At 37.0% G+C, this 24,096-nt stretch overlaps 1 protein-coding gene across 2 annotated transcripts in view; it reads left to right on the forward strand.

Annotated features, from left to right (window-relative positions):
- LAMA1 (laminin subunit alpha 1) overlaps nucleotides 1-24,096 on the forward strand; it is a 96,409-nt gene that overhangs the window by 21,654 nt on the left and 50,659 nt on the right. For both annotated transcript variants that reach the window (XM_085573740.1, XM_077784268.2), the window contains exons 4-14: nucleotides 6,397-6,639; nucleotides 9,727-9,906; nucleotides 12,671-12,760; nucleotides 13,206-13,323; nucleotides 14,381-14,559; nucleotides 16,054-16,159; nucleotides 16,631-16,791; nucleotides 19,613-19,753; nucleotides 20,726-20,899; nucleotides 22,216-22,317; nucleotides 23,027-23,238. In XM_085573740.1, coding sequence (XP_085429866.1) covers nucleotides 6,397-6,639; nucleotides 9,727-9,906; nucleotides 12,671-12,760; nucleotides 13,206-13,323; nucleotides 14,381-14,559; nucleotides 16,054-16,159; nucleotides 16,631-16,791; nucleotides 19,613-19,753; nucleotides 20,726-20,899; nucleotides 22,216-22,317; nucleotides 23,027-23,238 — 1,706 coding nt within the window. The remainder of the gene's footprint in view (nucleotides 1-6,396; nucleotides 6,640-9,726; nucleotides 9,907-12,670; nucleotides 12,761-13,205; nucleotides 13,324-14,380; nucleotides 14,560-16,053; nucleotides 16,160-16,630; nucleotides 16,792-19,612; nucleotides 19,754-20,725; nucleotides 20,900-22,215; nucleotides 22,318-23,026; nucleotides 23,239-24,096) is intronic.

Raw genomic sequence — 24,096 nt, forward strand, 5'->3', positions numbered from 1 at the left:
TTGTGACCCTGGGGAGTCTGGAACTGTCTGGGCAAAAGTTGGTGGTCTCTGTTTTGGCCACTCTGCATGGTCAGACTTGGAGGGATTTGTCATTCTTAGACAGAAGCATGCTAAACTGTACAGGGTATTTACTAATTTATAAGTTCATCTGCTAGACATACAAGAATCAGAAGTCTCCTACCCTCCTCCAAGAATAGACAAAATAATTGGTGAAGAAATGTATTTTTCTTGGCTTTTTCTTGTTGTTTTGCTTTGAACTGATCTATGTGCTGGCCTACCTATGTTGTTTGAAAGTCATAGCTCAGCAATTCCTTATTAATATGGGGATGCCTCTAAACTCTGGAAGAAGCAGCTTTATTACTTACTAAGAAATGCATACTTGAGGTGTAGAATTGGTAAGAAGCTTTTGCAGGATCTCTGGACCCTGCTTAAAAGTTATTTTAAAGATTAAAACAGAGAGTTTAACTTTGATGTTTTCAAATAAAGCATAGATTATATAGTGCATGGTTTACTCTTTAATTAGAAAGCAGAACTGTTAGGATAATGATCACAGGGTGCCTTTTGTCAGTGACAGAAGGTTAGGATAGGATGTTTATGTTATTTGAAGAGTTAACTTTGTGTTTGTTTTGTAAATGGACAAACAGGAAGGAAAAATGAAGGATGAGGGGATGGATGCCTCAGTTATTATCGTCCTAGAACAATTTCACTTTGGAAACAGACCAGCTGAGCTGCCCTCTGACTCATTTATTCTTCAGTCTTAGTGCTGTTGATGTTTTAACAAATACCTATCTTTCCTCTCTTGACCCATGCTCAGTTTCACTAATTTGATTTGATAAGTTTCCCCTAAGGGGCCTTTCTTGTGTGTTTTCCCTAGAGAGTTTGAGAGAGAGAAGGCATCTAGGGCTACGAAAACTGAATGTAAATTACTGCTCTGTGAGAAAGGATTTGGTTAATAGAGATTGCTTGAAGTCAGTGAGTTATTAGAGCTGACTTGGTGTGCTTACTTTAAGCCAGTCAGCACAAGTAAAGAAAACACAAAAGAAAAGCATATGAAGCACCTTAGTGGTTTTGGCAATTGTTTACTTCATACATTTGTTTCAGAATAGCTTAAAATAGGACCTGTAAAAATATTTGTGAGAGTCAGTACTGGTGTTCAGTACAACTTCATCATTGGTATTTTTTTTTCACATTTCAAGTGTTGTACATTAAATCTGTCAAGAACCATATTAAACAAGTCCTTTAACTTTCCTTGCCAGAGTATAGAATGTATTCATACCTTTTTGTGATGTTAAAAATCTGGTTATTATGGGTGGTTTTTTTAGCAGTTATTAGAAGTTCTAGGACTAAGAGGGTTTTATTGTTTCTTGGGGTTATTACCAAAGTACAGAAACATTAGAGATATAATCCAAGCAGTTGGGTTGTTAGTGCTGAAACATACTCTTGGCTGGCAAATATGGGGAAAACTGACTCAATCCAAATTTCCTAGGTGAACCTCTATGACTATTTACCTTTTGGCTTCAAGTTGAACGGAATAGAGGATATTCTTTTAGCTAATATTCTATCTTGTTCTTAGTCTATTTAGTCTAAACCCAGCTGTACTACAGAGTAGTTTGATGAGGTCTCAGTAAGAAAAGAAGGCTAGCTATAAAACCAGCATTGAAATTGCTGTTTTTATCTTTCTCCTTTGCAGAATCTGTGCTATTTGTAGCTAATATAGTGTTTTATAAGGATAGTGAGTACTTATAGTATGATTTTCTAGCTCATATACATCATGACAAATAGGTGCATTTATTCTAGTGTGCCTTTCAGTCTTTCCAAGATCCACATATATGATAATCTTTCCTTCCCACACCCTATACCACTGCCTCCTCCTCCCCCTTTCCATTAAATGTATGGCAATGATCCAGAACTGGGGGAAGAGCAGTGTAGCAATGAGGTGTAGAATTGATGTACAAGACACTAAGATTTGATTTATGACCTTGTGCTTCCTACACTGGTAGTTCTACAGAAACAAAATACACAGCAGTGGTTTTCTATAAAAACAGCATTTTTTTGTCTGAGTTTGACTCCTCTGGGCAGTTGCACTATGAAATTACAATTCTAATAAATTTTGGCTATAATATATTTTACTGGTGTGATTGAGCCAGCTGTAAAATATTACTCTATGACACCATTAAACAAAGACTACCGACCTCAGTTTTTATTGCCATGCTTCAGGCTTCTAAAGGTATTTAAATGTACTCTGTGTCCTCGGTGTAGCAGAAAGGCAGATGTTTGTATATCAAAAAGTTATTGAATTGCAAAACAAGACTAGTTCTTCTTGGAAGACCCTTGATATTAAGTTGAATTGAGAAAACAACTTCATTTCTGATTAAGTCATAGCTTATGAATATTGTATGAGTACTGGAGGCTGATATAGAAGTAATTTGTAGTTTCTGCTTTTACAAAGTTGAAAAGAATGTAAATATTATAATATGATATTTCCAGAGCTTTCATCTTGAAATCAACTGGCAAGAACATGTTTCTGTAAAGATACATGGTTTGCTAATGTCAAAAAATGGTATTCTGTTGATTTTACAGGACTAATGCTGATTTATTGTATGTGGCAAGCTTCCTTAAAAGCCTTTTGTGGCCTTGTAAAACTGATGATTCAGGGTGTTCATCTGTACATTCTTACAATAAAATTTCCCTTCAATTCCAAATTAATGTTTGCACATAATGAATCAAAATCTTGAGGAAAATATAATTAATGAGACTAGAATTTCTCCTGGATTTAGTGTATTTTGCACTTTTAACATCACAGAATCATCAGAGAAAAATACTGCAAACAATTGCTAGGTTTCACAGTTTCTAAGAGAAGGAAGCTGTCTTTATCTCTTAAAAAGATATTTCTGTAAACAATATAAGCTGATAAACTTTCCTTCATCTAGTCTCCTATTCTGAGAGTGTTCAAGAATGATGCATTTGTTGGATCAGCATTCACAGAAACAAGGTTTTTAGAAAGTCTAATTAAAGCAGAAATTTCTTGTTTTGTTGGCATTTCAGCTACAAAAAAGTTTCTTCAATAGAAGTTTATTTGGCCCATTTTAAAAATCAGGATTGAAATACCTGTAAAATGGCACTTCTAATATATGGCTTGGGAATTGCTAACTTGCTTTGACTTGCCCTTTTTACCCTTGTAGTTCAATAAGGAAATTACTTCTGAGAAAGTAATACAGCCAAATAAAAGTATACAAATCATTAGCTCTTGCTCAGGTTTATCACATGGCTGGTTGGTGGGCACTGAATGAACGTGGAAAGTGATAAGAAACTGCCTTTGATGTTCAAACTTGAAGAAGAACTTATAAAAGTCAAATTCTTTAAAAAAGTGCTCAAAGGAAAATCGTTTTTCCTTACATGGAAAATCAGTTTTCATTACAAGGTCAAGAGACTTTGGTTGCAGAGTCTGTGGAATAGAAGGTCTGAAAAATCCCTGCCTACAGATATTCCTTAAAACATCTTCATCCGTGAGCACTGTGGACACCTTTGTCCCTTTCTCCAGCTTCATTCCCTTGCTGGGAAACATAATCCCCGAGAATAAAGCTCCTCCTGGTAGGTTGTCTTGTGACTCCTCCAGTCTGAGAACATTTTTACAAAATCCTTTATTTATTTATTTAACCTATATTATTTCAGGGGCTGACAAATTTTCCTGAAGTTATTGATATTCATTATCATGTAAATTTACCTGTGAAGTAAAATGGGATACCTGTGAGCTATGTGTGTAAATGGAAGCATTGAGAGGAGATGTAATTTGTTGAACTGTGCATTGAATATGTGCAGTTGTTGTGAAAATGTTAATATTTAACTGGCTTTTCCCTCCACTCCCCCCTTACCAAGGAACTTGATATTTAAAATAAGTTTAACTTGCATAATCTTGTGAATACCTTTTACTGCAGCAGTTAGTTTGTGATGAAGGATAGCTCATTGTTCCTAGTTGGAACTGGATTTAAAACTAGCCACATCAGCTGCAGACTATAATGGGTCTTGAAAAATCTCAAAGTAATCAAAAGTGGATCATTTGTTGTTCAGCCAACTGTGTAATAAGTAGGGAAGCAGTTTAGTTGATGACAGCAAACAGAGTGGGAAAAAAATAAAAAAAATATGAGAGTTTTTGAGATTTTTTACCAGGGTATTTGAAAAAGGTTTGCGTTCCAGACTTGCATCTTTTATGCATTTGAGAAGGATTACTGACTTCAAAGGAACTTGGAAGTACATAGTTGTTTCTAAGCCCAGTCAATAAAACTTCTCTAGTTCTAATAGTTTTGTGATATTCTTATCTGTGATGGAGAAAATATCCATACAAGCAACTCCTGTCACATACAAGTGTCTTTGGGTTTTGGGTACTGAAATGATGATACACCAGGTTCTGTTTGGTTATAACTGAGTGCAAAACTCAATACCACTAACTGAATCCATGAAATCCGAGTTGTGTGTAGAGAATATAGTTATTTGGCTTGAAGTCTGCCCAGATGGTGTACTTTGTTCCTTTAAAGCCATGTATTTTTGGCTTTTATTTTTCAGTTGGAGATTGTTGGCATGATGTAGGTTTTATTTAAAAGACTCTCTTCTGTTCATGGAAGCTGGACTATAATTCTTGATATTCATTTAACTTTGATCAAATTTTAAGACTGTGTGAAACAACAAAGAATTCACAGAACCCAGAGGAATTTTATTTCTAAGACTGGTTAAAGAGTGACCTGGCTTCTCCTTTTGCCTGCATCTCCTTGCCTTGCTGAAAGGTCACAGCAAAATCTTTGTTTTCTGTAAATTTTCATATTTATTGGAACAACTAGAAGTATTCTGTTTGTATCTGACTGTTGTTTAACAGGATAAAATTGGAGTGCCTGTAACAAAAATCAAACCAAATGAATATTGTAGTTTAAGTTATGTCTGATTTTAATAAAAAAGGTTGTTTTAATTTTTAAAAGATATTATGCGTAGTGAATCATTTGAAGATAAGTATCACCAAATTTTTTTCCTTGTCGTGTGTGCAAGATCTTCTAATCAAAGCTTTGTTCACTTAAATAATATTTTGTTTCAAAAGTAGTTTCCTGAATTGCATACACAATGCAGCTACTATTTATTTTTGTGAGTTTATATTCCCATTTGGCAAAATCAAAACCTGCTTTAATGTGGCAAGTATTGTTCTTGCTCTGGCTTTACTGTATTGCAACAACAACAAAAAAGTCCTAAAAATTTAAATTTAAATTTAAATTTATAATGTATGAAAAAACTCACTGCAGCCAGATTGGAGCTCAACACAGTATTAATACTGCACATGCAGGCAGGAATTATGATGATAATAGCAGCCAACAAGACTGTCTGCTCAAGTGGAAATACATTTCTCTGAGATGGCTGAATAATACATAATTTTTCTTTCATCTAAACCTGGCTTGTTACTCCAATGTATGTGAAACATTAAACTCCTATATAGAAGTCTTATAAGTTTGCAAATGCAAGTTTTTGAGTGAGGGGATGTAGCAGGTACTGGGTAAGGGAGAACATGGTGGCTTTGCAGTAAGGGCTCTTCAGTGTTCATGTCTGATACTGCAGTGAGTTTGGAGCCAGTGCAGGTTATCTGGCTGCATGACAAAGTAATTTAAAAGATAATATGAACTTAATTACTGCCCTGCCTACTCACAGAAGTGAACAGTCCTGTTGTGTGCATGGGATTTCACTTTGGGTTGTTAGAAAAATAGTCAAGATACCTGCATACACATACATCTCAATGTTACTTGAGAATATTAGCTATTTTAGCGTGTTTTTTTTGTCACTTTCAGCTTATTTGTCTCTGTGTATTTTTAGCAGTGTCTGCAAGTAGTCTTCTGCTGAAATAACTTCAACAAAGGATGAAATTGTAATGCAAAGAGGTTTTAACAAAGGGTATGAAAAGTTTATCAGAAATGTTCTTACAGAGAACATTACATTCCCTGCTAAATTGTAAACCAAAGAGGTTTTTTTGGCTAAATTTATAAGAAATCCTACGAAAACAACCAAGCACAAAAACACAAACAAGAAAACCAAACCAAACTCCATTTTTTTGAAGCCCTCAGTGGTTCAGAAAAGCTAAGGAATTCCCACAGATTGTTATACTCAACTAATCATGAAATGTGCAGTATAGATATAGATTTCAGCTATTACATCAGCACAAACTGATGCCCTGGACACAATTAGATGGACCTCTTGTCAAACATTTGTGCAAAAAAATTTATCCAGAGTTACTTTACCAAATTTTACCCTCTGCCCACGCAAATTGTAAACTGCTTTTAAAATTTAAATTTCCTACCCAGTTGGCTTCTGGTGATGTTTCACAGTACAATGAAGTGTTAAAATTTTCTTCTTGCATTTTTTTTTCAGGTCTTTCAAGTTGCATATGTCATCATCAAAGCTGCTAATGCTCCACGACCTGGAAACTGGATTTTGGAACGCTCCATAGATGGCACAGAGTTCAGACCATGGCAGTACTATGCAATTAGTGATACTGAATGTTTAACTCGTTACAATATTACACCAAGAATTGGGCCGCCAACTTACAAGAGAGATGATGAAGTGATCTGCACCTCCTATTATTCCAGACTAGTTCCCCTGGAACACGGAGAGGTATCTGTTTTTTTGTAGTTGCAGTTTGTGATTAGGGACATGGAATGATAGCAATTTGAAAACATTTGAATGGCAGTTAGTTACAGAGTTTAGCATCCTCAGCACTACCAGGTGATCTGTTATTCTTCTTTAATAACATTATCTTTACATCATGGAGTATAGTAAACTTCTAAATCTTGGGATGAAATGTGTTTTTGGTTCTATGTGTTCCCATTACTAAACTCTTTGTTCTCTCTTACCATATAATTTGATGGTTGCTGTTAGCTGTGAATTATTAGTTCCTTTATCCTGAAAAACTATAACAGAGGCTCTGTGTTCTGCCAGTTTTTTTCATTTAGTAGAGAAAACTCCTGTGTTAGGAACACCTGGTTGTGTGAGATAAAGCAGCTAACACTGTTGAAGTGCTCAGCACAGCTGGAACTCCTAAACAAGCCTTGGCATTGTTTCAAGGATGCAGCATAATTAAAAGGGCTACAAGTTGTACAGTCTTGCTGTTGATTGTCCTTTCTTTTAACAAACTCTATTCATGGTACTTCTGTAATTTATTACGGAGAGACAGCCACACAATGAAATGATACATTAAAACCAATGGTTATTCCATCGTGAAGGCTATAATGTATGACCGTGATAATAAGTGTGGTGTTATCCCATGGAGAGTGTTAGTAACCCCTAGCTTCACAGACATTAATATGTTTTTATTTCTTGGATAAAAAATAGATCGGACAGTATGTAGCCATTCACATAAAATTAAAACTAACAGCAAAAAAAATCCCAGTGAAATTCAGTAGAGTCACGCTTACCTTAATAAAATGTTTATTGCAATGTTGTGACCATGTGGCCAATATATAGTCAACATAAAACTAACAGATCAGATGAAACAAAGAAACCTAAACCTGTCTCTCCACACAATTAACCAGAAAACCCTTTTTGACTGTATAGGAGGTTGACTGCATAGCACTGCATAGCAACAGTGTTGCTTGTAATGTGCATTTAGTAGCCCATACAACTCCAGCTCCAGGGATGCCAGAAATTCAGTTTTGTGACATTTTTTTCTCATTCTTTTTTTCTGGTGGTACACATAATTAATTGGGCTTCACTATCAAAACACTGCTTTTTTTTTTTTTTTTTTTTTTTGAGTGTGGTGATGGAAAAACGTAACGCAAAAAAATGACAGAATTAAATTTCTGTTTACTATGGAGAATCTCAGAATCTTTTAGGTTGGAAAAGACTTTTAAGGTCATTGAGTCCAGCTATTAGTCCTACTAATAAGGACTAAGGTCACTGAGTCCATTGAGTACTACTGTATGAGTTCAGCACTGCCAACTTCACTTCTAGACCATGTTCTTAAAGTGATACATCTATATGTGTCCTTCCAGGGATGGTGACTCCATAATTTCCCTGGGCAATCTTCTCCAATGCTTGACAGTCCTTTCTATGCAAAAAACTTTCCTAGTTTTCAATCTAAAACTCCCTTGCACAATTTGAGGCTATTTCCTCTTGTTCTATCACTTGATATCTGAGAGGAGAGGCCAACCCCCCTCTGGCTACAGCCTCCTGTCCAGTTAGGGAATGACAAGATCACCCCAAGCCTCCTTTTCTCCAGGCTAAACACTCCCAGCTCCCTCAGCTGCTCCCCACAGAACTTGTGCCCCAGACTCTTCACCAGCTCTGCTGCCCTTCTCTGGACATGCTCCAGCACCTCAATGTCCTTCCTGGATTGAGGGGCCCAGAAGTGAACACAGAATTTGAGGTGCAGCCTCACCAGTGCTGAGTACAAGGGGACAGTCACTGCTCTGCTCCTGCTGGCCACACTGCTGCTGACACAGGCCAGGATGCCATCAGCCTCCTTGGCTACCTGGGCACAGCTGGCTCAGGTTCAGCTGCTGTCAGCCAGCACCCCCAGGACCTTTTCTGCTGGGCAGCTTTCCAGCTGTGCCCCAGCCTGTAGCGCTGCCTGGGGCTTTTGTGACCCAAGGGCAGGACTCAGCACTTGACCTTGTTGAACTTCATCCAATTGGCCTCAGCCCAGGAATCCAGCCAGTCCAGATCCCTCTGGGGAGCCTTCCTGCCCTCCAGCAGGATCAACACACATGCATAAAAGCTGTCATTCAAAGGACAGGCTGCTCCTTTGTAACTGGATTGTCTGTCAGACAGGAATATTGCCTGTACAGAATATCTCAACCTGCATTAGTGAATCTTGGAACTCTATGGAAAATATATGTAAATATATGTATATTTAGGGCTTTGTTATTTGTTCTGGCTTATCTGCTGCCCTTAAGAATGGCCCAGCAAACCAGTCTGCCTTGTATCCAGCATTTGCTAGCATCCCAGTTTTCTGCCATCAGCTTGGAGTGTCTTAATGTGAAATAACTGTTAGGGTAAAGAGACAACATATCTAAATATGGATATCAGTAATAACATTTTTTTGCCAAATCTGACATTTTGCCAGTAATAGCTTTTATAAGAAATACACTAGCCAAATTTAGCAGTGTGCAAGGAGAATCAGAGTATTTCTTCTTTAGTATCTTAGTATCCCTTCTGTTTCTCCCTTTTTCTGCTTGTTAAGATTCCTCTACAGTCTCTATAAAGATTTAAGTGCATTGTTGCATTATTTCTACTTGTAGAATTTCTAGACAGTAGAATTTCTACTGTTCAAGCTTTTAACTTGAGAGTAAAAAAGTGAGTCCTAATTTACATTTCATGGCTTGAAGACACTACTTTTGATTAGTGAGAGTATATATTAGGCAGGAAAGACCATGTAAAATGAAGTGCCACATGGGAGGTGAGGCCAGTTGGTTGTGACAGACATTTCTGGATCTTTAAATCTCTGATGCCCAAGTAATAAAAAGCAAACATAGTGTGCTAGAAATTCCAGTGCTGTAGTTGGGTCCTGCTCTCAATGCTGAAGAAATCAAAGAATTTCAGGAAGCTCAGAAAATTCTATGTTTGTACTAGGTAGTTTAAAGTGTCACCATCCTGAGTTGTTGGGAAACAAGATAAATTTTGTGGTTTTGATTCTCAGACTAATGCTTGTTGTGGTAAATGAATCACAATTATGTTTGTGACTAAGTCAGCCTTTCTTTCCAGATTCACACATCACTGATCAATGGTAGGCCTAGTGCTGATGATCCTTCACAGAAGCTGTTGGAATTTACTTCTGCACGGTACATTCGCCTGCGACTGCAGCGTATTAGAACTCTGAATGCTGACCTCATGACTCTCAGCCATAATGATCCTAAGGAGCTAGACCCTATTGTTACCAGAAGGGTAAGTTGATTATTCATAAATATATTCAGTATAGCTTGATGGGAGTAGGTCTATTCTGACCTATTTGAGAAGGAGAAGTACTTAATCCTTGTCGTTCAGAGTGACTCTGATCGGTTGTTAGATAATTCTTGCCTTGCCTTTGACACTATTAGCAACAATATCTTGTCATAAACAGCTTTTAGAAAAAGCTTTTTAATATGTTTTTTATTTGTTTTATTTTTATTTGTTTGTGTGACTGATTTGTGCTAGGAGCAGTATTTATAGCGTTTTATCATCAAAATACAAAATATGATTTGGCTGATAGAGCTGATGCCCCTTGAGGTTGCTCTTGATGTCACTGCAGTACTTTTTGTGGTGTATCATGGATTTCAGGACCCAGTGCTCGTTCATAAACATAATTATTTGAAAACGTTACTGTTGTGAATTTTCATGTCATTTTATAAAGGCTGTTATAGTCAATTGCTTTAGAGCTCATAAATTAATGTAAAATGTTTGTATAGAATTCCAAGGGCATTAACTGATTTCCAGATTTGATACTGCAACTGTGGAAACTGAGCCCCAGCCACTTAGGCTGACTTCTTCAGGTTCTCACATAAATTTAACTTTGGAAGTCTCAACAGTTTTTCTGCTGGAAAAGGATTTCTGCTTTGTATCTTGCAATTTTGACCATCTTAATTTGCCCATGACCCATAGGTTAACACTTCAGAGGCTTCAAGTATTTCTGTGAAAGTAGGCTTTCTTGTGAGGACAGGAGAGCATGAGAAGTGTTTCCTCTTCCCCTTTCTTTGTAGCTCTTTTTCCTGAAAAACATTTGCAGGCAACTTTTCCTTGTGCAGCAACAGAATTCTTGCAGTTTGTGGCTTCTCTGATACAGACAATCCTTGTGCTGTCTAGATAGCTGAGTAGACAAGGGAGGAAGGAACTTGGATTTGGTCAGGGATTGTTGGGTAATTTCAAGGTGTCCATTCAACTACAGTATTTTAAAGTGTAAAATCTGGATGGTTTGCATTTTCTGTCAGTGGGAATTACTAGCATGGAGACTGCAAGAGGAGAGTATTGGACAGCTGCTCCAGCTGTGCTTTACTGGCAATAGGGAAACACACAGCCTGAAAGGTAAGATGTTCCCACAGAGCAGGCTGGTTGATATTTAAATCTATTGACAGTATTGGCATATCAAGACACACATCCCAAAAAGAAAAGTTTGACATGGAAGAATGCAAACATACAGCTGGGAAACAAGAATTTGAAGAACTAGCATTGCCACCGGTTTTGTAACATACACAGCTGTGCAATTCGGGGGTTAGTACTTATCCACCTAGCACTGCTTAGTGCAGTTTTACATGAAGAACTACACATGTTAGCCAGGTTTCCCAAATCCTGATGTCTCACCTTGGGTCTCACTTTGCTGTGCAACCAGCTGTAACAAAACTGCTTCCAACTTTTTGGATGCTGTTTTTATTGGCTTTGAAGAGTTTGTTATGGTTGTTGATACCAATTATCTTTTGTTTCCTGTATGTAGTCTTGAAAAATGGCCAATTCAGATTCTAAGTATTCAACAGCACCTTTATTTCTGTGTTCTTTTTTATTTACTTCTGTCTGTAGCATTTGATTGTCACTGGTTTCTCATTCAACTCCAAGTTGCACACAGCTGCTGTGAGCCATACAATGGCAGAAAATAAGACAAAGGAGATATAGCAGGGAATGCAGTGAGAAATTAAATTCTGCTTCTGTCCTCTCCCTTTCTCAGCCTGAGCATCCTTCTTTGTAGTTTAGGACTGACTGCTCATGGTAAGCCCCTGAATGACTTTTGTAGTTCAAGCCTGTAACATTAAAAATCCTCCCAAAATAGTGATCATAAGAAATTTAAGACCATAAAAAAATAAGTATGAAATCAGAGAAGATAGTTTGCTCCAACTCCAAGAACCTTCAAAGAAATAACAGTTCAGGAGTCAGCATGTCTGACCACCCAGGGCTACCTCTCTTCCTGAACCAGCTGACATTAGGGTTGCTAGGTCCAAGAGCATTGAACTCTTCCCTTAGAAGTATCCTCAAAAAGAGTTTCTTTTCATTCCCCTGTAGTACATACTTCCCAGGATACAAACAGGCCAACAATGTTGATACTGCAGCTGTAACTGAACCCAGATGGTCATTTCCTGCCTCCTCTTTGCCTTGAAAATTAAATCCTTTCCTTATGTATGTTGTTTCTGTTCACCACCTGGCAATATTAATGGATAGTATTCTGCTGTATCCACAATTTTTAAGCTAAGAGTTTGGATAGAAGATTTCATTGGCCACACAGTAGTACCAAAAGCTGGTCTGAAAATGAGCGTGCAAAGTGGTTTTAAGGGAGGGAGAGTTCCCATTTTAAGGAAGAGGAAGCATACTCTTAGTCCCCAGACTGACTCTAAAATATGGCAATTTTTTATGCTTTATGGCTTCTTGTAAAGTGAAAAAAAAGATTTTTTTTTTTTTTTTGCAAGTACATTTCAGTTGAGGTCACATTTGGTGGTCTATCTCAAAGCTGAGGAATTTTACATACATACTTAAAAGTCAATTAGTGTTTCATACCAACAGGGAAAAGCATGGGACAAATAAAACTCTCAAAATTAGAAGGCTTCCCCAAATGGCAAATATTTTCAAGTAGTTCTTTTATTTACACAGAGCAGTTGAATGCTGGCACTTCATTTTGCAGAGTAGGGCAGAGAAATGTGAATACATGTAAATGTCTTTTATTCATACATTTCTCACCTTTGTTTTTTTGTAGTACTACTATTCAATAAAAGACATCTCTGTTGGTGGCATGTGTATTTGTTATGGCCATGCTCGAAGCTGCCCACTGGATGAAATCACAAAGGTATTCTTTAATCTCATTGTTTTTGCAAAATAGCTTTTCAAATTAAAGTGATAAAAAAAAAAAAACTTAAGGAGAATGAGAAAGAGGAAGCTAAAATAAATCTTATGATGGGTACTATATTTTTTTTTCGGAGCAAGCATATCTGAGTTTTGTAGTGTAACTTTCTTGAAGTTAACTCTTCTTCTTTGGCATTGAATTTAAACAATTCAAAAGGCACAACACACAATCTGTCGTGCAACACAGGAGATTTTTCCCTCCTGCTCTGGAAAGGCTATTTCCTACTAGTTGATGTACCATGGTAGAGTAGTTCAGTGCCACTTGTTGGGTGTTTTTGGATCATGCCATTTTTTGGAGTAAGATTGATACTGAGCAGACTTTTGGCAAAATTGATTAAATTTTCCATTAAAAAATATTTCAAGAAAGTGGATTTTTTTTTTATTCTTAGAAATTGCAGTGCCAGTGTGAACACAACACGTGTGGAGAGAGCTGTAACAAGTGCTGTCCAGGCTACCACCAAAAACCGTGGAGACCAGGAACCCTTTCTGCTGGGAACAAATGTGAAAGTAAGTATGCACAGGAATTTAGGTAGTTTCATGAAGTCTTACTATTCTCTTGTTGAGGTTGCTTTCATACAGATCTGTACTGGTTCCCCAGAAAAAGCTACAAACTATTAACTGTCTTCATGGGATTGTTCAGAGGTAGAGAACCTACTTCTAATCATAAATGTTCAGATGATTTTTCATAATTGTTCAGTGTGACTCCTTGGCTAGTGGAGTTGTCATGTAGTATAGCTTCCAGAATCTCTTTTTCAAAGGGGCTTGGGATTTATTGTACTCCTGTAGAAACTAGCAGATTTGCATCAATTATTTTGTTAGCTACTTGAAATGCAAATTTCATCAGCTCATCATCAATTTTGTCATATGAAGAACTTTGTTCTGATAGCAAATGTTTTGAAAGAAACTCCTTATTGGCCAATTACACTTCAGATTGTCTGATAGATTGACTTAGGCTGTGCCAGTGTGGCTGAACGTGTTGCTAAGGCTAGTTGGTGCATTTTCTCACTTCACATTACTAATGCATAGCACAAGCTGCAGACAATTAAGAACCTATTGGATAAAAGTTAAAATTTCAGATGGAAAAGAAGTCTTTTTAGTTGAAATCTTTGCATAAGTCATCACTCTTTAAACTAAATAAAATTTATACTTAGGTATTTCTTTGTTGACTTCTCAGATTTCATCTATCATACAAATAAGACAAGAATTAGTCAGGTTTTTATCTGTAATGCAGAGGACAGAAGAAGTAACAGTTATTGCTAATTGCACACATCATTGTCAACAACAGTCCTGACAAAATTGGTGTAGTAGGATATACAGAATACTTCTAAAAACAGTGCTGTTAAAATTATAATAGTGGTTTTAAAATTTGCTTACTTGATAAGAAATATAATGTATTATATCTGATGAAGCATGTGGCATGGCTAAAGGGAAAAAGCACACTTTTGAGCTCAATTCATAGGCTCCTCCACTTACATTTTCAACTCTGAAAAAAATGTCAGTATTATAGGAAATGTTACACAGTGTGAATAAGAAAAAAATTGATTTCTTTTCCATTCTTTCTCAGAATGTAACTGTCATAACAAAGCAGAAGATTGTTATTACAACCAGAGTATTGCAGATCAGAAAAGGAGCATGGATATTCATGGCCAATTTATAGGAGGTGGTGTGTGTTTAAACTGTACTCAACATACTACTGGGATCAACTGTGAAATGTGTGCTGATGGATATTTTAGACCACACAAAGTAAGATGTAGAAAATACCATTCTAATATTTTGTTGAATTATAACATGGTATCATGCCTATTTCAGCTGATTGTGATTAATATATTGTTTTTTTTATTAGTTGCAGAATAGCTAAGAATAATAGAAGTGTTTTTTGGGGTTTTTTTTTGTAAATTACTTAATACCAAAACTTTCAGAAAGAACCAAAATGCTTGTCTAGGTGTGTAGGAGGGCAAGTCAAGATGTTGCAGAAGAAAATTATAAGAGAAGATGACACTTGATATCCTAGTGTGCAAATATACATGTTCTGATAGGAAATAATGTACACAGGAAATCTCCTGTGGGTAAAGCTCTAAGAAGGTCCAAAGTACTAAAGTTTCACTGTCTTCAAAAGTGCAAAAATTGTGTACCATGCTGTATCAGCCCATTTCAATCAGTGTTAAAAAGAACCTGGCTTGAAGATGAGAATCTTTGGCTCATGAGATGTTGCAACAAATGCTCTTCTTGATATGATTGTTGCAGAACTTAAACTCTCTGAGTGTAGTTTCCAGTGTCACTCTTTGGAAAGAGGTCACAAACTCTACAAGACATTTGTTAAGATGTGTCTGACAGAGTTAACCATATGAACTTACATAACTAACATCACATGCAACTGCAGTGTTAGAGGTCTCTCTATAATGAGACATTAAGAACTAAGTTTCTACTCCATATGGTCTTGCTTTAATAGGTTCATGCATAGTTTGAAAAACCCATACTTTAAAAATCTGACATAAATTGGTGCAGAGGGCAAGGGTGAGTCCATAGCATTATAGATAGACAGCAGGTACAGCTCATCCAAAGAAATAAATTGAAGTCAGAGATTGTCTCAGAGTTGTAAGATGCATTGAAGAAAGGCATTCGATCAACTCATTAACTGTGAGGTCATTGCTGATTTGCTTTACAGGTAAAGCACCTCAAAGGACAATTTTCTTTGCAAAAAAAAAAAAAAAATAGAATCTTGCCATATGATTTGCACTGCCTCATATTTCAAAGATTTATAGATCATGAAGTCAGAATGAGTCTTTATTAACAGATAAGCTGTCCTTCCATTGAACACAGAGCCAAGGATTTCTTTAATTTCCCTCCTCTTTGAATCAGAATGTCTTTGCAAAAAGCATCCACACTTGTCTTAGACATTTCCATACCTTTTGGCAAACCTTCACAGTGGTTAATTGCTGTTACTTTAAAAAAATGTCTATTTATACTGAATGTGTCAGACTTCAGCTTCCAGCCATTAGCAGTTACTATGTCTTTGTGCTATTGAAGATCAGCTTCTGTTGCCACATTTAAGCTTTTTCTAGACTGCAATCCCTTGATCCTTCTGCTTGCTAAAGTTAGACTAGTCCCTTTATCTATTGCCCCATATTATCTTTTTCCAGTCTTTATTTGTTTTAGCTTTGGTGACAGGAAACGGATGTAACTTTACTGTTCCCAGTTAATAATTTGAGAATTTGCCAGTAAACTTTTATTTTATAGGTTTCTCCCTATGAGGATCACCCCTGCTATCCCTGTGACTGCGACCCTCTTGGCTCTCTGAGTTCTGTCTGTGTTAAAGATGAGCACCATTCTGACTCTCAGCATGGTAAGGAAGCAGCAAGTGCCTTTTCCCTAAACTTCAAGTCTGGTTGGAGGTCACTGAGGTTGAGGGAACACTAGCTACCTTTGAATGGCTGCCTTTTAGGTATCACTTTGGGAAGGTGAGGCTGAGGCATAACGCAATTTCATTATTTTAAGGTATGTCAGGTTCCTGAATGTGTTCTCCTATGGGGATTGTGGGCTCCTACTGTGTAAAACAATGTGAAGTGTTGAGATCTAGCACTGTTGTTTGTGAATGCTGTTACAGCTCTAACAAAATTCATTTAGCTGCAATTTCTGTGCATTTGATTCTTTAAATGTGAAAAACAAATGGTGAGATTGACCTTGTGCCACATATATTTGGAATATGACATGGAGTGTAATAAAAAAGGAATGATAAATTTTTTGTACCCTCTGAGATATCTTGAATCCACCTATTGCCTGCTCTGATTTTTTTTCTCTACTTTTGCTATTCAAGGGACTTGGCCAGGCCAGTGTCAGTGCAGGGAAGGTTATGCAGGAGAAAAATGTGATCATTGTGCATTTGGGTATCGAGGTTACCCAAACTGCCTGCGTTGTAACTGCAGCCTGGTTGGTAGCATCAATGAAGATCCATGCACGGAACCTTGTCTTTGCAAAGTGAGTACTAAACTTCCACTTTTGTTCAATCTGTGGTCTATTAGCTCCTTTTTAATAGCGAAATTACTTCATTTACTGCGGACACCATTTCCTTTATAAGATGTAACCTGTTGTACACCTGGCAGCCTGGAACTCAAAACTACTAATTATTCTCTGTACTGAAAAATATGGTATTTTTTGTTGAGTAGTTCTGTATGTTACTAATACAACATTTTCTATAATTATGTGCCAGATTGACATTAAAATTAAATAAAACCTGTACATGTGTGAGGCAGCCATAGTGAGTGAGCATGCCTAGCTGGGTTTGATTTTAGGAATAAGCTGATATTTCTCTTCAAAGCCACTGATTGCTTGTAAACAAATTTTGTGTTTAAAACATCTGCTTTGTGTAAAGAAACAGCAGGCATTTGGAAAGAACTATTGGAATACTTGCACTAGACATATGTATGAAATACGGTTTAATTATTCAATTACAAAATATAAACCATAAAAATATTTAAAATATTTTGCAACATTTTATTTTTTGGTAAATATCCAAACCTCTTAAAATTTCTTGCAGCTGTAGATTCCACTGAATTTTATTAAAAAGTTGTGCTAATATTTAAAGAAGTTACTTAATTTTCTGTACCAAATGTTAGAGTAGTTTATGTATTTGTTGCCAAATATGATAGTGAACAGGAGCCAAAGATAACATGGTTTGCTTGACAATTCTTCTGAGAATTTAGTCCTTTTGCATAATTTATCTGATCTGAAAAATCAAACCTATATTAATAGCAAGACTCTGGAAAAATAAAATGGCTCCAATCACCAATTTAAATATGGAAGTGCCTGATTTTGAGCTAGGGTAACACTGTATCTATCAGCCAATGCAGCTAACTAGTGAAAATTTTGGTATAAACTGGACTAGAAACTGCCCCTTTTCATCGGGCGTGAGCCTGGCATACAGAATTTTTAGGCCCGATCTCAAAGACTGTCAGTAGCCAGTGGACCACCTACGGAGATGAAAGGAGAAAAGTTGTGTGCTCCAAATGAAAGAGACAGGATTTCTAAGCCTTTGCAGACTCTATTCTTTTTTTATGTAGTACATTTTGTGATACTTGATCTTTCCTGAAACACAGCTCTTGAGGTCTAATCATTGGGTAAGATTTTTATTTTTCATTAAGAAATAAATAATTTCTGTCTAATAATGTTAGATAGTGAAATGTATGATCCAAATCTATCTTGAAGACTGAGAAATAAAAGAGCATACAAAAACTATTTCTGTAAACATCCACGATTTTAAGTTCTCATTATCTTGGGACACTTTGCCTGAGATTTTTCCCAAGTTTGCATATAAGAAAATAAAAACAGCCATCCTCAACCTTTGAATCAGAACTGGAGATCATAAATTATTAGTGTGCTTTGCCAACACAGGTTGTACTTTGCTTACAAAAACATGTAATCTGGCTGTGTAGGGAGGTCTGATGTAATCTGACATGCCAAACACTGTTCCAGAAGGAAAGACAGTTGGAAGTCTCAGATTTCTCTCTGGTGAGCCTGAAATATGCTCCACAGGACCAGATCTGATATAAGTCTGCAGTCTGGAGTGATTCTTGTGACTGAAGTGAAGGTACCCTGTTAACTGCTTCTGAAAGCAGATTTTGGTCCACAAGCTTTGGATTTCACATGGTAATGCAGAGCTTGTATAAGCCTCTTCAAAACAGTAAGACAGTTCTTCACATGGGTGCCTTGTGGTCCTAGTGTCCTAACCATATGTATCAGGGAACTTTGTGAGGTGTTCTGTAAAGTTCTTTTTGCATTTATACTGGAGTTTTTCCATAATTGAAACCAAAAGTTGAGACTGGAGAGTGGTGTGTTTTCAGGTCTTGTCCTGATATGAAGTCAGAACACTATAAGAATTTTGTCCTTGGCAGTAGGAAATGTTCTGTATCTTAGTGTGTGGAAATGCCCATGGAGATCTGCTATTTGCCCAGCTTTGTGGGTAATTATTATATATTTTCTCTGCTGGTTTCTTTGTCAGTAGCAATTGTTTAAACTTTTTTTGAAGAAATAGCCACATATTTCCTGCACAAATTTTATGAGGAAAAATATTGGTACACCATTTTGGACTTTTTTATTCCCTGTAAATACTGCATTGAAAAAGGTCTGTAGCTATATACTCTGAACTACCCAATTTGCATGGCAGAAGACCAGTGAAAGGAGCTAAGAGAGTGGAGCATCTCTACTTCTGGAGCAGGAGTTTCTGGACCTTAGCCCCAGAGCATATTGGGTGGAAGAGTTGCCAGCCAGCAAATGTGGTGTTCTTCCAGGAAGAGGTAGCAGCAGTAGTGGGCATCACAGCATAAATATTAAGAGAGGGCTGAGAAACTATTGTCTTGAAGCTGGCTGTAGTGGCTCCTAGAGCCTGGCCTTTCACCAAAAGGGTTCTGGGTTCTGTCTGGTGAGATATCTGAAAGGTAATCCATCTGGATTCAGAAAGCATGAGATCTTTTATCCAGAGCAATCTACAAAGTCAAGCTACAAGAGAAGTAGACTGGCAAGCTGGCAGACGTTTTTTCAAACCCTGCCTGTGTGTTGAAATTTTACTACAATAGAACCCTTGCTGGGGCTTGTTTAGATTTTGATGAACTGGCAAATTCTGATGAATTTTTCCAATCAGTTTCAGTTTTAAGCTCTGAGTATTATTCAATAATCCTGCTGTGCTGAAATGTGTTTTCTTTTACAACCTTCTGAATGCTGTTATGCCTAAATCCCACCTAATCCATGGTATTTGTTACCATAATAATGCTGATGTGAACCAAATGTTATATGCCTTTGACAGGAAAATGTAGAAGGTGAAAACTGTGATCTCTGTAAACCAGGATTCTACAATTTGCAAGAAAGAAATCCTCAGGGCTGCACAGAGTGTTTTTGCTTTGGTGTTTCTGATGTCTGTGACAGTCTTACATGGCCCATCAGTCAGGTATTTAAATGTTATGTCCATGACCTAATATTCTTTCTTCAGGCAGCTGCAAAATGTACTATTTGACATGTACTCTTTGACATGTGCCCAACTTAACTTCAGATTCTGGTATGTCTCCTTACAGAGAATGGATTTTTAGTATCATTGGGCAGTTCTGAGGTAATCAGCAAGTCATCCCAGTGCAGGCTTTGGCCCTGCTGACTTGCAATAGTATCAGAAGCATTGGGTAATGAAGGCTGCAATAATGCATTGGAAAAATGAATTTTTTTCTGACTGTTAAAGTTGTTTTTTTTTTTTTTTATGCTGAAGAGATAAGCCCAAACCTCTTTCCTTGGTCTCATACCTAATGGACAAGGCTATTGGACCTCTGGCAATATGGCCAGTACTGTTTCTTAGTAAACAGTGTTTATAAATATCACTGTTTTCTGATTAGAAAGTTCTTAAGTTATGGGGCTTTGGGGCCACTCTTTTCCCACCTTATGTGTCTTTGCAGAGCTAGCTACACTTTGTTCTTTTGTTTTGTGTGTGAAAAAAAGGGAGGACAACATATCAAATTGACTGAAATTCTAAGATGATTGAATAAAAAACTCTTTCTGTGAGAAGAACAAAGTTCTCTCATCTTGGTCCCTCTTCTGGGGCTGTAGTTTTTGCTTTCCTCCAGCTCAGCCCTATATATAAATGGGGACAATTGGCTTTGAAGCCTTTGAAATTCTTCATTTCTGTCTCAGGGAGCTGCATAGGTGTAATGTTAATATTGTTGGAAGGATGGAAATTGCACTAATTATATTTTTGTTCCTGTCAAATAGAAGTGGAGACCATCCTAGTCTGAACATATACATATTTGCATATCTTGGTATCAGACTTGGCTAATGGAAGTGTTTCAGATCCAGCAGTTTGAGTGAATACCTATGAAAAGGTGAACACTTTCTCAGTGGCACAACTGCCTGACTGCCATTAATATTACTATTGTAGATTTCAGACATGACTGGATGGCTCGTTACTGATCTGTACAAAGAAAGGAGTGTGCAGCCTCAGCGAAGCCAGTTTGATGGACCCCATCAAATAAGTATTAACAACACTGAGGCTGTGAAAGTACTGAAAAACACTTATTACTGGTCAGCACCTGAGGCATATCTAGGAAATAAAGTAAGTACTCAGCTAAGAAGTCAAAACTCCTTCATAGGCTCTCTGTCTTGAGCATAACCTATCGCTCTAAATATATGGTTTCTGTAATTAAATATTACGCATAAAGCTCAGTATAACCAAACTTGTCACTGTATCTCTGCTTTTCTAATCAGAATGTTCCTGTGCAGATATTCCCAGTATCCTCTTTTTGCACTTTGAGTTCATCCACTTCCTTCCATCATCTCTCCACTTCCTTCCCTGCCTATCCCTGACATGATATAATCTTTCTTGACTGTTACTGATTTATATGCTCATTTCCCATGCACTTGGTTTTTATCCCAAAACATACACCCTTAATGCCTTGTCCAAGAACAGTAGATGGAACCATTAAAATCTCTTGCCTGCTTCTTAGCCATCTTGTGTTTCCAAACAACTAGTCTTTAATTTTTTCCCTGTTTACTAGCTAAAGCTCTAGTAACTAGGTGTCCTAGTTTTTGCAGCAGAATCACAGAATAGCTGAGGTTGGAAGGGACCTCTGGGGGTCATCTTGCCCAGTCTCTGTCCTCAAGCAGGAACACCTGGAGCAGTTAACAAGTACCATAATCAGAGAGCTGCTTCTGAGTATGCCCAAGGATGGAGGCTCCACAACCTCTCTGAGCAACCTGTGCCACTGTGTAGGCAGCCTCACAATAAGTGTTTTCTGATGTTCAGCAGGAACCTCCTGTATTTCAGGTTGTGCCCACTGCCTCTTTTCCTGGCACAGGGCACTATTGAAAAAAGCCCAGCTCCATCCTCTGTGTACCCTCTCTTAAGATGTTTGTATATATTGATACGATCTCTCTGAGCCTTTTGTAGGTGGGACAGTCCTGCTACTCTTGGTCTTTCCTCATATGAAAGATGCTTCAAGCTCTTAATCATTTTAGTGGCCCTTTGCTGGACTCTTTTCAGTATGTATTTTTCAGTATCTATCTCTTGTACTGGGAGGCCCAGAACTGGAGTCAGATATGGAATGTGAAAAATTCCTATATGCTGTACCCCTTGGCTAGGATTATATTGTACACCTCAGCTGTCTGTTTAGAGTTCTGTTAGTGTTTCACTGAATGAGGGCACTTATCTGAATCACCTGTAGAGCCTTGAGCTAGCTCTCACCACCTGCACAGAAGCAAGCCGGGTCTTGTTTCTGTGCTGACACTCACGGCACATTACGCTTGTTCTGTAAAATGGTGTTTGTAATCCTACAGTTGTCTTATAATTTGGACATTGTACTGACCCATGTAACTTCTTTGTGTTGGTTGGAGGTTATTGTGTTGTTAAGGCTTTGTTTTTTGTTGTTTCAGCTTACAGCTTTTAGTGGAGACTTGAAGTATACAGTATCTTATGACATTCCAATGGAGAGTGTGGACAGTGATATAGTGTCTAGTGTGGATGTCATCATTCAGGTGGTTTTTTTTTCAGCTTGTTACTATTCAGATGTTATTAAGAATCTATGAAGGTGTTAAAAAATAAAATAATTTCTATAGTAGTAGTTTTAAGTCCCTTAAAAGTCACTATCAAAGTATTCTTATAATTTCTTTCATTTTTTAATCCATTTGTCTGAAATTGTAGATATACAATACTAGTTTTAAATGCTAAATACTTAGAATTTAATCTGTGTGTATATGGGTGAGTTGCTTATTACCAAATATACAAAGCTGTATTTACAAAACAAACTGCAATAAACTGGAAAGACTTATGCTTATGAAATAGGTGAGTGTTCTTGCTGATTGCTTACTTTTCTAGATTTATGTTTCAATTAAAAAGTAAGGGTCTATACTGAATCCAGCCATCTCCAAAAGCATTTTTTTTTAATGTACTAGCAATAGAATAGAGGAGAAAGGAGATTCTGTTTTGTAGAGATATTTAATTTTTGCAACTCAGTTTATTATTTTGCAAAAGATTTCTGAAGTTTGTGAATTGAGAGAGAACGGGATTGTGGTCTTGAAGCCACAGAAAGTGTTGACCTTTTACTTACTTTTTCTTAATGTAAGGAATTTAATTTGATTCCCTCTTCTCTGTGCTACATGGATGTGTATTTAACACTAAATGTTATTGCTTAATAATATTTACATGCAAATATGGAAAATATTTTCTCTTGTCCTTCAATTTCAGGGTAACAGGCAGATTCTGAGTACAAGAGCAGCAGGCTTATCATTACAGCCATATGAGGAGTATTCTAATTCAGTGAGACTTGTGTCAGAGAATTTCATAGATTTTAATACAAAAAAGGCAATAGACCGGGAAATGTTGATGACTGTTCTGGCAAATGTAACCCATCTTCTGATCAGGGCCAACTACAACATTGCCAAAAAGGCTGTGTACAGGTAAGTGAGATAAAATATTCAAGTTAATCTATTTACTTCTCTTATTTTTCTGTATATGAATCATGATTCTTAGTGACAGTATTCCTGAAGTTTTATGTTAATAGTTTCTAGAAAAAATGTTGTTTATTGATTTTTCCTAAGACCAGTCTTTGTCCCCAAAATACAGTCATATAGAGTGTATGGTAAGGGACATTTGATTTTAAAGATATTTGACAGCAGAGATGTTGTCTTCTGCTTTAAAGTAAGAGTGCATAAAAACCTTATTACAATGACTACTGTTTTTAGGGGGAAATGCCTCCAGAACTCTCTACAGTATGCTTACTTTGGGTATGTGGCAAGTTAACCCATCACTAACTATTGAAAACCTGTGAATAAAGACGTTGATTGTAATTTCTTTTGATGTATGTTTGTGGATGTTATTGAGACTCATCTCTAAGGGATCCTTAATAGGAAAATTAGGCTGCAATGCATTAGCTGATCATTCCATAGTCTCAAAGCAGCATTGGCAGATGCTTACAGTATCAGACCTTAAAGATTTTGGTTTCACCTCTTCTCCAAGATACAGAAATAAAGTTGTATTGCTCTCAAGGGAATCAGCTTCATCATTTACTTAATTAATTTCCTTACACTCACTGACAGCCTTTCTTCCTTATTCCCTAATTAGAGCATGGTGCTAATAACACTAAAGTTATAGATTCAAATCCAATATGGTCCATTTATTTAAGACCTGGACTTGATGATCTCTTTCAACTCAAAAAATTCTGTGAATATTTTGTCATTTAGTAGCAATTCCTGTCAATAATGTTTGTACAGATTTCTTACAAAAATTTTACTTGTGGCTGAGGAGGTTGTCTCTTC

Source organism: Lonchura striata, chromosome 2, assembly GCF_050655825.1.
Source record: "Lonchura striata isolate lonStrDom1 chromosome 2, ASM5065582v1, whole genome shotgun sequence".
NCBI classification, from domain to species: domain Eukaryota; kingdom Metazoa; phylum Chordata; class Aves; order Passeriformes; family Estrildidae; genus Lonchura; species Lonchura striata.